This window comes from Dermochelys coriacea, chromosome 2, assembly GCF_009764565.3.
Source record: "Dermochelys coriacea isolate rDerCor1 chromosome 2, rDerCor1.pri.v4, whole genome shotgun sequence".
Taxonomy (NCBI): domain Eukaryota; kingdom Metazoa; phylum Chordata; order Testudines; family Dermochelyidae; genus Dermochelys; species Dermochelys coriacea.
Genome location: NC_050069.1, coordinates 185,355,406 through 185,368,602, shown reverse-complemented (window position 1 = coordinate 185,368,602; position 13,197 = coordinate 185,355,406). Strand labels below are relative to the sequence as shown.

Sequence of the window (13,197 nt, the reverse complement as noted above, 5' to 3'; positions counted from 1 at the left end):
AGTGCAACATTGCTTTTTAGCTCTGTCTTCTTTTTCTTCTTCTATTAGTTTGGTTACCTCCAATTCTATCCTCTTTTTTGATTCTCACTGCTTGGCCTTTAAAGATTTGTCCGTCCTTTCACACTGCAAGTCACTCTGACTACATGATCCTCTTAAAGCATCCAGAGACACAATAATGAGAGCGACACCATGGTATCTCTAGTCTGATTATTCTCCATGAGATCTGTAAATCTTACCAGATAACCCTCAACACCCTCTCTGATGTTGGCAATCCTCATTTTCTCTTTTAAGTATTCCCTCTTTCCTCCAGCTCTTTCTTCTTCACTCCACCTGCAAGAAGTTTGCTGATTAATTTTTGTGAAAGGTTTTCATGTCCAGCAATATCATCTCTGCTTTCTCTACACTTCAGTCCACCCATTCCATCCATCCATTTTCATCTTACTTCTGGTCTCTCCTGAAACCCTCTTTGACATCATCCCTTCAACAATTTAAAAACATTTTGTGTTTCATTCTTATTTCTTATAATTTTGGCTTCTCCGTCATCCCTTGCTCCCTACGTCAGAGAAATAATTAATTCCTCAATGTTTGCAACTGTCAAGCACTAGACACTCCTTTTCATTTCCTGTTTTAAAATTTTGCACTCCATTAGCTAATGCTCCAGTCTCATATTTAAGTTTACTTCTTTCTGTCCAGTCATCTTTCTTGAATGAAGTGTTGTATTTGAAACAGTCTTCTTTGATATTCTTCTTGAGAACCTAGCATTGCCTTCTGGAGTCTATCATCTTGGTCACATAGTTTCACTCCTAGCTGTCCAGTTGTTCCTTTTTGGAACCCCTTTCCCTCTAGACTTCTCCACTGTGGTGTTATCCTTAGTGAACTTCTCTATCTATCCCTGGTGACCATCTCTGAATTTAACTTAGCAAGTCCCTTCTGTGCAGATACTAATTCAATTTACCTCCTTCATTGTTCCAGTGCTTGCTTTATTTTCTGTCTCATTGGTTCCTGGGATTCTCATAGATGTTGACCTTTTTGTTTCAAAGGAAGATCCTTAACCAACCTCCCGCAGTCTCCCATCTCCTTTTAAGCACTTTGAATCAGAGCATGCCCTCCAATACCTTGCAAAGGGAATTAAAACCAATAGTAAAAGGTTCTATAGCCATATAAATAAGAAGAAAACTAAGAAAGAAGAAGTGGGGCCGCTTAACACTGAGGATGGAGTGGAGGTTAAAGATAATCTAGGCATGGCCCAATATCTAAACAAATACTTTGCCTCAGTCTTTAATAAGGCTAAAGAGGATCTTAGGGATAATGGTAGCATGACAAATGGGAAGGAGGATATAGAGGTAGATATTACCATATCTGAGGTAGAAGCGAAACTGAAACAGCTTAAAGGGATTAAATCGGGGGGCCCAGATAATCTTCATCCAAGAATATTAAAGGAATTGGCACCTGAAATTGCAAGCCCATTAGCAAGAATTTTTAATGAATCTGTAAACTCAGGAGTAGTACCGAATGATTGGAGAATTGCTAATATAGTTCCTTTTTTAAGAAAGGAAAAAAAAGTGATCGGGGTAACTACAGGCCAGTTAGTTTGACATCTGTAGTATGCAAGGTCCTGGAAAAAATTTTGAAGGAGAAATTAGTTAAGGACATTGAAGTCAATAGTAAATGGGACAAAATACAACATGGTTTTACAAAAGGTAGATCGTGCCAAACCAACCTAATCTCCTTTTTTGAAAAGGTAACAGATTTTTTAGATAAAGGAAATGCAGTGGATCTAATTTACCTAGATTTCAGTAAGGCATTTGATACCGTGCCACATGGGGAATTATTAGTTAAATTGGAGAAGATGGGGATCAGTATGAACATCAAAAGGTGGATAAGGAATTGGTTAAAGGGGAGACTGCAACGGGTCCTACTGAAAGGCGAACTGTGAGGTTGGAGGGAGGTTACCAGTGGAGTTGCTCAGGGATCGGTTTTGGGACCAATCTTATTTAATCTTTTTATTACTGACCTTGGCACAAAAAGTGGGAGTGTGCTAATAAAGTTTGCAGATGATACAAAGCTGGGAGGTATTGCCAATTCGGAGAAGGATCGGGATATTATACAGGAGGATCTGGATGACCTTGTAAACTGGAGTAATAGTAATAGGATGAAATTTAATAGTGAGAAGTGTAAGGTTATGCATTTAGGGATTAATAACAAGAATTTTAGTTATAAGCTGGGGACGCATCAATTAGAAGTAACGGAAGAGGAGAAGGACCTTGGAGTATTGGTTGATCATAGGATGACTATGAGCTGCCAATGTGATATGGCTGTGAAAAAAGCTAATGCGGTTTTGGGATGCATCAGGAGAGGCATTTCCAGTAGGGATTAGGAGGTTTTAGTACCGTTATACAAGGCACTGGTGAGACCTCACCTAGAATACTGTGTGCAGTTCTGGTCTCCCATGTTTAAAAAGGATGAATTCAAACTGGAGCAGGTACAGAGAAGGGCTACTAGGATGATCCGAGGAATGGAAAACTTGTCTTATGAAAGGAGACTTAAGGAGCTTGGCTTGTTTAGCCTAACTAAAAGAAGGTTGAGGGGAGATATGATTGCTCTCTATAAATATATCAGAGGGATAAATACAGGAGAGGGAGAGGAATTATTTCAGCTCAGCACCAATGTGGACACAAGAACAAATGGGTATAAACTGGCCACCAGGAAGTTTAGACTTGAAATCAGATGAAGGTTTTTAACCATCAGAGGAGTGAAGTTTTGGAATAGCCTTCCAAGGGAAGCAGTGGGGGCAAAAGATCTATCTGGTTTTAAGATTCTACTTAATAAGTTTATGGAGGAGATGGTATGATGGGATAATGGGATTTTGGTAAGTAATTGATCTTTAAATATTCAGGGTAAATAGGCCAAATCCCCTGAGATGGGATATTAGATGGATGGGATCTGAGTTACCCAGGAAGGAATTTTCTGTAGTATCTGGCTGGTGAATCTTGCCCATATGCTCAGGGTTTAGCTGATCGCCATATTTGGGGTCGGGAAGGAATTTTCCTCCAGGGCAGACTGGAGAGGCCCTGGAGGTTTTTCGCCTTCCTCTGTAGCATGGGGCATGGTTGACTTGAGGGAGGCTTGTCTGCTCCTTGAAGTCTTTAAACCATGATTTAAGGACTTCAATAGCTCAGACATGGGTGAGGTTTTTCATAGGAGTGGGTGGGTGAGATTCTGTGGCCTGCACTGTGCAGGAGGTCAGACTAGATGATCAGAATGGTCCCTTCTGACCTTAGTATCTATGAATCTATGAATTCTATGAGGTAAACCCAAACTTGGGGTGAGGAGGCATGAAGTGCCCCTCTGTGGCATCATCTCTGCCTTCCACAGACCCTGCTGAAGTTCTTTTGTGGGGAACAGACTGCACGGTTGGGGTCGAGTGCATGCTGTTGCTGCTCTCCATGCCATAGTTGTCCTCCATAGAGCTGAGCCCCTCTTCTCTTTCAAGTGGTTTAGTCAGTGTCCCTCTTCATTCTGAGTGAAACACATGGTGAGCATGCAGCCTGGAGCATTCACATTTTAAAGTAGATCAGGCTACACTCCTCTGAAAGGTGGTTAGCTCCTAAATCTGGTCCTGTGTATCAGAAGTGAGAAAAATTGATGGGTATTGAACAGCTTGAGCAGGCGGTGGGAGGAATTGGGAGCTAGTGGCTGATTAGGAGAGATTGTCTGGGGAGTGAGAGAAATGTACCTAATGCAAGACAGCCTTGCTTCAGTCAGGAATTGTGGCAGTCTTGTGATGTTAAGATGAGAAACTCTTTATTTCACGATCAGCTTTCTAAGCCATCTGGTTCCCCTGTATTTCCCTCTCCATCTGAAATGGAAACAAAATGAATACTGTGGATTAAGTTCTACCTTCAATATGACAGAGGGAAGAATTTGCCCCATACATTCAAACAGACTTCTAGGGCTTCTGCTTGTGAATTTCCAGAATGGTCTCCTTTAGTCTCATAGGACATTGTCCTCAAAAGTATAGAGCCTTGTTTCTGAGATGTGAAACTACGTTCAATTAGCAGGAGTTTTTTTCCCCCTATTTGAACTACAATGCATTAAGCAAAGTCTTATGGTTTGCATTCCATTTACATAGGGATGAAATGGACATGAATATCTTCTATCCCCAAAATTTGTTCCAGGATGCAGTTTCAGCATTGTTTAATTCAGCAATGAAGCCGTTAAAGTACATCCTTAAAGTTCATTCTTTCAGCTTCTAACCATAGCATCTGAACATCTTTGGCACAGTCATTGTAACCTTCCACTCGTTTATGCACTGGACAAAAAAGGCTGCTGTAACAAAAGCGCATTCTGGCATACGTGAAGGAATTATGAATTTAAGTTTCATTTATGTCATGCAGAGCTGTACAGTAGAGTGCATGCACACCTCTACTTTCAGTCACTCATGTAATTGCGTGTGACACGGCAGCTCTATAATTTATCAGCCTAGTCCCATTTTGTGCTTTACTCTGGTGTAAACTGATGATGGAATGTTTTTGATCTCACGCATAATGCCTGTCTATTCCCCTGCATTTTAAGGATCTTCAGTAGTGGCTTAAGAAGTTAGAGAGAACAAACCTGAACTGTGTTTGTGATCAGATCAGTAGGAGCCCTCCGTAATCTTTCCACTGGGGTTGTCATTCTCTTGCTGCATGCAAAAGGCTGTGGGTATTGACTGAGGCACAAACATGTAGTCAGAAGTATCACTCAGGGATCCCATGTACAGAGATGCATTACATCTCTCTGGTGGAAGAAAAATGATCAGTTACATCTTAAAGTGCTGTTATTAACAGATGCTACCAGCCTCCGCAGCAAAAATAAATAGCTGCCGCCTTAACTGGAGGTATTGTGAACCATGAGCACTTTACTGTTGAAGATCAATTAGTACAAAGAGAGAGCTGCCTCTAAATATGTGCCTGTCTAGTTTCTTTTAGTGGATGTTAAGTTCTTAAAAGTATTCAGCAAATCAAGTGTATTTTGTTTCAGGCCAACCGTTTGTAAATCCTGATGGTACACCTGCAATATACAACCCTCCCAGCGGCCAGCAGCCAATTAGGAGCCAGCTTGTGGGACAGTCTCAGCAGCAGCCTTCATCCCAACAGCAGCAGCAAGTGCAACAACCACAGCAACAAATGGCAAGTCACCTTGTCACACAGGTATGGCAACTGTTGAAAGGGGAGAACAAGCTTTCATCAAGGCTGGGATGATTAGGTGTGTTTACCTGTGTTTACCCACAGAGCCAGCACTATAATCTCAAAAAAGCAACTAGACAAAATGTCAGGGTGGGTTTTTTTTTCTTTTGAAAGCTTTTCTTTTGAGATTTATATCAAATATTTTCTGGGTGGATGGAAGAGGTAGAAAGATTTTCATTCTGAAAATGATTATTAAACCAGGTGGTATATATGTGGAAAGTCTCTAGATTCCACTTGAAAAAAATTGAAATATGACTAAAAGCCCTAATTATTCTTTCATAGAGAGGTGCAATATGTAATTTTGTAAAGGGCTGGGATATGTGTACATAGCTCTGTTGATCTGTTGCTGAACATCTTGTAATACTCACAGCTTCTGAAATCAATTATATTGTTAACTGTTTCTAACTTCAGATTGTTGGTTTCTCCAAGTTTCTTTGAGATCATTATATGTTCTCAATTAAAATGACGTAATAATAATACTATTGGTAAATTTGGTCCCCTAAATCTAAATTAGCATCAGGGGCCCTATCCTTCTAATTGTCAAAAATATTATATGACCACCTTTGATGTAGCAGCTGAGCACCTTTCCCCGTATAGTGTATGGATATGTCCCGTTGACTTTAATAGGAGGTTCATGAACATACTTATAAGCAGATAGCACAGCTGAGTGTTTAGTTGTCACATTTTTATTCTCTACTTCTCAATCTGCTGAGGTCCAAATGTGGGACAAAAGAAAAGGTCTGAATCCTCAATAATGGACCCAGTTAGTTTGGTATAATTTCTGTCTCACTGAGGGCAACATTGGAACCTAATAATAATAGTGCTGGAAGCCTTAATCAGTGTAGTCAGTGTAAATAATATATTGGCACCATTTGAGCTCTAGGTCCCAAATCAGTCCCTCTCATAATAAATGGGGACTTTTTATGAGAGAAACTGAATGTTTCTTCATGGAGATTCCTACACATCAGTTAATGGGTCTGAGAGATTTTTACCCCCAAATCTCTACAGAAAAGCCATCCACAAACATCTATCTAGAGTCCAATGGATCTAGCCTCTGGATGTTCCCCAGATTTGTCGCAGTAGTGTGTGAATGGAGTCATGTTGCCAGAGAACTTTCAGGGCTCAGCTTTTACAGAGGTGAGAGGTTGAATCCATAAAACAGTAAATGCAGCCAAAGGCTCTATGAACTTATCATTGTATAGTACACCAGACCAGAGAGGGGGCCCTGACTGGTCCAGCTGAATATCAACCTACTCCCTTAGCATGGACCCAGAACTACATGGGGAGCTCTCTTTAGGGCAAGGGTAGGGGATAGATAGACAGTATTTCAGTGCCCTATTTATGAATAGAGAGCAGTCCAGATTTGCACATGGAGAATTCCATATTTAGATCTAAGGAGACTCTCTTTCTGGTCCCAGATCACCCAGGTGTAAATCCAGAGAAACGCCACTGAAGTCAGTTAAATTAATCTGGTTTTACTGAGTACAGAATATGGCTTAATATCTATAACCTCAATTTCAAGATTCAGCTCTTCCCAATAATTTATAACAGAAAAGGCAGAATAGTACCAAGCTTGTGTAGGATTCATGTAAATGAGAGACTAAAATGAGAGTAATGCAAAAGCTATTCCTAGGTAAAACACCCTCCGTATGGTTCTGTATAAACACTTTCTTTCATTTACCTAAACATCTCCTCCAAAGTAACTTGATAATCTCAATTTTGTTGTTATTTTTCAGCTTTATAATCATTAGTTTTCTACCTATGAAACACTCTGAGTTTAAATCAGCCATTAACAGAAAAATTCATATCTATGCACGTGCTGTGCTTTTCCCCCTGTGATCTCTGTGAGTTATATATAGCATCTTGCTTTAGCACAGCAGCACACTAATAATAAGAAAGTAACCACGGTTTTATTTGTGTATCTCATGAACTTAAACGTCTGTTAGTCAGCAGAAAACAATAACAAAGAATCACAAGATTGAGGGACCAAAATGCAAGCTTAAAGTCAATCACTGATCTATTGTCTTTACCTGAAGGTAGGTCACCTGCATTACCAGAGCTGTAGTTCCAAATAAGTGTTTTGCTATTATCTAAGTCTTGGAGTATTGTATTTATTGTCTCATTTTATTTTGTAGCCTGTTCAGGCTTTGCAGCCATCTTCCCAGTCAGTCCAATATCCAGCTGTTTCTTATCCACCTCAGCATCTCCTGCCAGTGTCTCCAACGCAGCAGTTTCCTGTGGTACTACAGATTTTTTTTTATTTATTTTTGTGGTGATAGTTGATGTGGGGTGGCTGAGGTGAGCATGTGTATGTTTTACAGCAATGTGTAGGAATGCAGGGCAACTCGTGTTAAGGTCTTTGTAAATCTCTCTCTTATCCAACACTTCTGGAATACTTTAGCATTTTATGTCCACAAAGTCTGGAAGAAAACCGCTTATGGATGTGGTAAAATACTTGTGTGACATGCTTGATTCAGAATCTGTAGAAACCATTGTACTCTAAATCCACTGGCTGAACTTATTCCATGATCATACTGGAGCACTTAGAATATTTGTGAAAGAGCTGCAGCTCTAAAGGCATGTGATGTACTGTGCATCTTGACAAAGCACTAATGGACATGGAGAATAAAAACAGTACATCTCTGGAGTCTGAATCTGGCCTGATGCTTACAAGGTTAAAATTATACTACTGTAGAATGAAACTGACGTTTTAGTAGGTGGTACAGGATTCTTTTGTCCACTGTCTTTCTCTCTCATTTTTATTTGTGGCTGATGTCACCTGGTCATGTGAAAAGATAGAAACTAAATGGAATAATGCCTTTGGGACCAAATAGTACTACTAACACATAAGAGAAAAGCACTATGTTTAAAGACTCAGTAGTGGCTTATTCTACCCATCCACACACACTGGAAACCCTGTGGAAAAATTGTTGTCACGCATAGCAGATGTGTGTCCCAGCTAGCTCCCATGACAAATATGTGACTGTTTCATAGCGTCTCATTCATAGAAATGGGTAGAGGTAGATTAATAATTGTTAATTTATTAGCTGAATTCCTCATTTTTCTCTTTGTGAATTGTCATAATTGTTTTTACAAATTCACTTGTTTAAAACTATTTGCCATCAATTCAATGGAAGCTGTGGATGCGCCACGTTTCTGATGTTCTGGCAACTAATTCAGTTATCTAAGAATGGATGCAGGAGCCTGGATTTAAGCACACAGAACCAGATCCTGGCCTACAGTTTTGAGAATGATGGCCCATGATACCTGTTCCCAGATGGAATTAGTGCAAACCTTAAAAAATGACCTTTCATGTGACTGTGAATTTGAAAATTGGCTTACAACAAATATTCTGGTGTATTTATTTAAAAATCCACACTTCTTTTTCAAAAGCCCTGCCAGTGAATGCATTATGCAAGAATATTTTTGGAGAGTGAACATAATGAGTGTATGAACACAATCCAAACAAATTCATTTAAAAATTCATAGGACTATTTGAGGAAAAAAATTCTTTGCGGTGTTCACCCCCTTCAGTAGTGGGGTATGAGCAAGCATTTGTCCGCATGTTTATGCGCAATGCAGTGATGATATTTTCTTATTTCTCAATGGAACGAAGCTTTCTTCAGGCTGTTTATCTCCAGAATGCAGGCAAATATTAAGACAAATGGACCCTTAGGGCCAGATTTTTAAAGGTATTTAGGCTCCAAAGTCCCATTGATTTCACTGGGGCTTAGGCATTAAAATACCCTTTTCGAATTTCACTCTAAACCCTAGATTCATAGATAGTAAGGTCAGAAGGGACCATTCTGATCATCTAGTCCGACCTCCTGCACAGCGCAGGCCACAGAACGTCCCCCAGCCACTCCTATGAAAAACCTCACCCATGTCTGAGCTATTGAAGTCCTTAAATCATGGTTTAAAGACTTCAAGGAGCAGAGAAGCCTCCCTGCAGTCAACCATGCCCCATGCTACAGAGGAAGGCAAAAAAACCTATTTACCCTGAATATTTAAAGATCAATTACTTACCAAAATCCCATTATCCCATCATACCATCTCCTCCATAAACTTATCGAGTAGAATCTTAAAACCAGATAGATCTTTTGCCCCCACTGCTTCCCTTGGAAGGTTATTCCAAAACTTCACTCCTCTGATGGTTAAAAACCTTCGTCTGACTCACAGAGCCCTGTTGAAGGCAATAGGAGTCTGCTCAGGCACAGCGCTCCACTCGCATGGATCATTTTATAAGCTGTTTTTACACCATTATACACACTAAGGGTATAATCTGGCTCCACTGAACACAAAGGAAGCATTGCCATTGACTTAATTAGGGGCCAGGATTTCGTCTTCGATGCCTGCTTGGTATCTTGGTCCCTGCCCTAGCTAGATGGTGGCCCTAAGACTACTACTATATTACATGTTTATTAACACCAACTGCATAAAAAGTCTCTAACTAGCTGTTGAGAGCTGCAAACTGCTCAGTCTCCAGATTACATATTTTTGCCTAATATTATATTAAAATGTATGGGTTGGGATATTCAAAGGAAGCGAGAGTTCCTCAATCATATTGACTTTCCCTTGGGATACTTATAAAATCCCAACTCTAGTTATTAGAATATCCTTGGTTAAGGAATTCTGGGTTTGTGAGGGGAGCCCCTACTTACAAAGTAGTGCTTATGTCCTTTCCGTTCAAAATGTGTCCCTTTGAAAGCTTTAGAGTTCACTAGTCTTTAGAATATGGGTTGGATCAAAGAATTCCAACCAATAAGAAGCTGCTGTTTCTCCATGTGGTGTAATTTACCTTACAGTCTGGAAGCATTTTTCAAGCAGTTTTCAGTGTTTTATTTTTATTTTCTATTTATTTTTGTCGGTTGCTCTGAGTTGTATGGTGGTGCGTGAATTTATTTTCACCTGCTTCTCAATCTGTTCTTAGAACCTGGCTCTTTGTTTTTCAAATGTCTACTGCAAAAATCATGTTGATCATTTTCAACTGACTTTTGCCCCACAGCGAGATGACATGACAACACAATTTAGCCAGATGAGCTTAAGTCGTCAGTCATCAGGAGAGAACCCCGAGTCGCCTTCTGGTCCTGTCTACCCATCACCTATTATACAGCCATCTGGCCAGCAGACTGGTTATGTCATGGCATCCCCAAGTCAGCAGCTTCCCCCAGGAAGTTTTACAGGTTCAGGTCCACCAGTATCCCAACAAGTACTGCAGCCTCCCCCACCACCCCAGGGCTACGTACAGCAACCACCACCTACTCAGGTAAGTAGAATTTTTACCTCCTTATTGTGAGTTTAGCACATAGCTCCAAACTCTGGGACCTCTGTATAGCATCATAAATGGAACATACAGCATAGGCTGGTCGGGGGGGAGGTGGTAACTGGAGAATATCTTTTCAAGGAATTCACAGCTACTGTGGAGCAGATTTTTTTTTTTTTGGCAGTGGGAAGTTTCCATCATTTCTGTTGTTTCATTGATTCCGACAACTCCTCCCTTCCCCCACCATCATTTTCTGAGCATTCATCTGTGTTCCAGGCTATATCTGTACATGAATATGAAGGAGGAGGGTGAACAAACATTCAGAGTGCCTTTTCTCTTGTGAGCCACATGCATGCTAGCAGAGGTAGCCATTCATCATATTTAATTGACTTGAACATGTAAGACACCACAGATCAGTAATTTTTACTGTCTTCCTGAAGACTGATTATGTTTTACTGTTCGCCACCAAACATCCATGGATGTCTCCTGGGTATCCTTGCAGAACACAGAAAGTGATTACTGTCAAGAAGTAAAATGCACGGATGATTTTCTGGCCCATTTTCAAGGTATACATTTTAAAAAGTCAAATTTCCAACTTAATTATATAAAACTGCATTTGACGTGCAGCTTAAAATGCTAAAATGTCATTAGTCGGGGTGGGGGGAGGTGGGGAAGTTGTTTTATCTTCTCGAAAAATATTTGTTTAAAAAAAATCCCACCAAACACTCTAGTATAAAATGATTTTAACCTGTGGTGTTATTTCTGTTCGTTATTCCTTATTGATGATACAACTGCAGTTGTTGGTATGTCTCCGCACTGTTGTAATAAAAAAGAATGTGGACTACTAAGCTACTTTTAATAGACTTGGGAGTTACTGTCTCCTTATTTTACTAATTATTAGTACAGAAAATTAGAAGAGTAAGGGCTGTTCATGCCACAGAAGATACAGTGGCACATGATATTTCTAAGTCTAAATATGGTGCAGCTATTTGCCCTATATATGTAATTTCCTGAGTAAAGAGCTTGCAAAATATTTAATAGAGCTAAAATATTTATCAGAAAAGGTTGGTTTTACATGTGGAATTTGCCTATTTTTCAAATTGCAAAAATTCTGCAAAAGGGCAGTGTTATGAATTCATTTTTGTTATATAAAATATTACAAGAAATATTTTTCACTGTGTATCGATTTACCAAATGTCCAAAATTTACATGTGTGAATTTGGAGGAGCGGGGGACAGAAGAGGTCGTAATATCCCCTTTTCCCCCAGCCAAACTGTATTATCTACATGAATAAGCAGAAAGCTAAAAATCTTACAAGCTGCTCTGGGTTCTGTTCCCACATCTGTCACTAGCTTTTCTTAATACTGTGTGTTCTATAACATTTTCAAATATTATTTAATCAAACTTCAGAACACTCCTCCTAGTGAACTAGATAAATAAGAGCCAGCTCTGTTTTACAGACTGAGGTTTAGAGAAGCTAAGAGATATGTTTCATGGTTATTGCAGGGAGTCAGTATTAGAATCAGGATTAGAGCAAAGGTCCTCTGTCTCAATGGGCCATGTTGATTCTGCTGTACCACTGACTGTGTCTTGTCAAGTCACTTAACCTTTCTGATCTTAAATTTCCAAATCTGGAAAATGGGGATAATAATACTTACCTACAGGTACCTGCCTACCTGTGGCTGGGATATTATAATCCTGTATATTTTTGGATTTCATGTATGGAAAACATTACCAACATTTCTAGGGCTGGTAGGGAAATGAGGTCAGAGGCACTGTGTTCTAATAGATTAGCCATAGGATTTTGTGTCAAGAAACCAGAGTTCTAATTATGCTTCTGACACTGGCTTACTATGTGATGTTGTACATATCACTTAACTTCTGAGCCTCAGTTTGCATGTCTATAAGCAGGGGGTACTGCTGCTTATTTCAGAGGAGCATTGTGAAACAATGAAATAATGTTAGTAGAATGTTATATTGGTGCAAAGCATCAATAATGGATTAAGACTACCTTGGATCCGGATCCAATCCAACCAAGGGACTCTGCTGCAAAATTACCTATTCAGCTGTGTCTTTCTTGCCTGTCACATCTGGCTCTCCAGTCACCATGGTGGACTTTAGACATTGGACATTTGGGTCCAAATATTGTGGGTCTGTGAGCCCCCTCCCAGCCTGGGGCCCAGAACGATGAATCCTCCTTTAATTCATATTTTCAAAGAATTGTTAAGTGGTGAAGATGGAATTAAAAGGGGGGGAACTATGTTAATTTCTCTAATCCATGGGATTTGGGTAGGAGAGAGGACCGATACCAGCCACCAGCAGCAACTTTTTGTGGGACAGTGGCTTTTAGAGTCTGCACATGGTTAATTGTGAAGACTTTTCATTTGTCTGATATACAAAAAAACTAATTTTGTGGAGAAAATAATAAATGACAAATTGGTGTTCATTTTTACAAAAATAAATTATGCCACTTTTGCTCAGCTCTAATATTTAATTAAAGACTTCTTGAAAAAGTTTTCTCAAAAAATGAGGTTTTGGTAGCACTGAACTGCAGGTACAAAGGACAATGTAACTCCGTATGTTTCTGTACTGTCCTTTTTCATGATTCCTTCATTGTAAGGAAAATTCTCAAATCAAAAGTAGATGTTCATTATCAGACTGAACATGTTTGTCTTTTGAAAGGATATTGTAGATAACGGGGTAATT

The 13,197-nt window shown here is 39.6% G+C and overlaps 1 protein-coding gene across 1 annotated transcript in view; it reads left to right on the top strand.

Moving 5' to 3' along the window:
• The window catches only part of ARPP21 (cAMP regulated phosphoprotein 21), a 137,708-nt gene that overhangs the window by 67,089 nt on the left and 57,422 nt on the right, over positions 1-13,197 (top strand). The window contains 3 exon segments of the mRNA XM_038389822.2: positions 5,023-5,192; positions 7,364-7,468; positions 10,234-10,494. Of these exon segments, the coding sequence (XP_038245750.1) occupies positions 5,023-5,192; positions 7,364-7,468; positions 10,234-10,494 (536 nt within the window).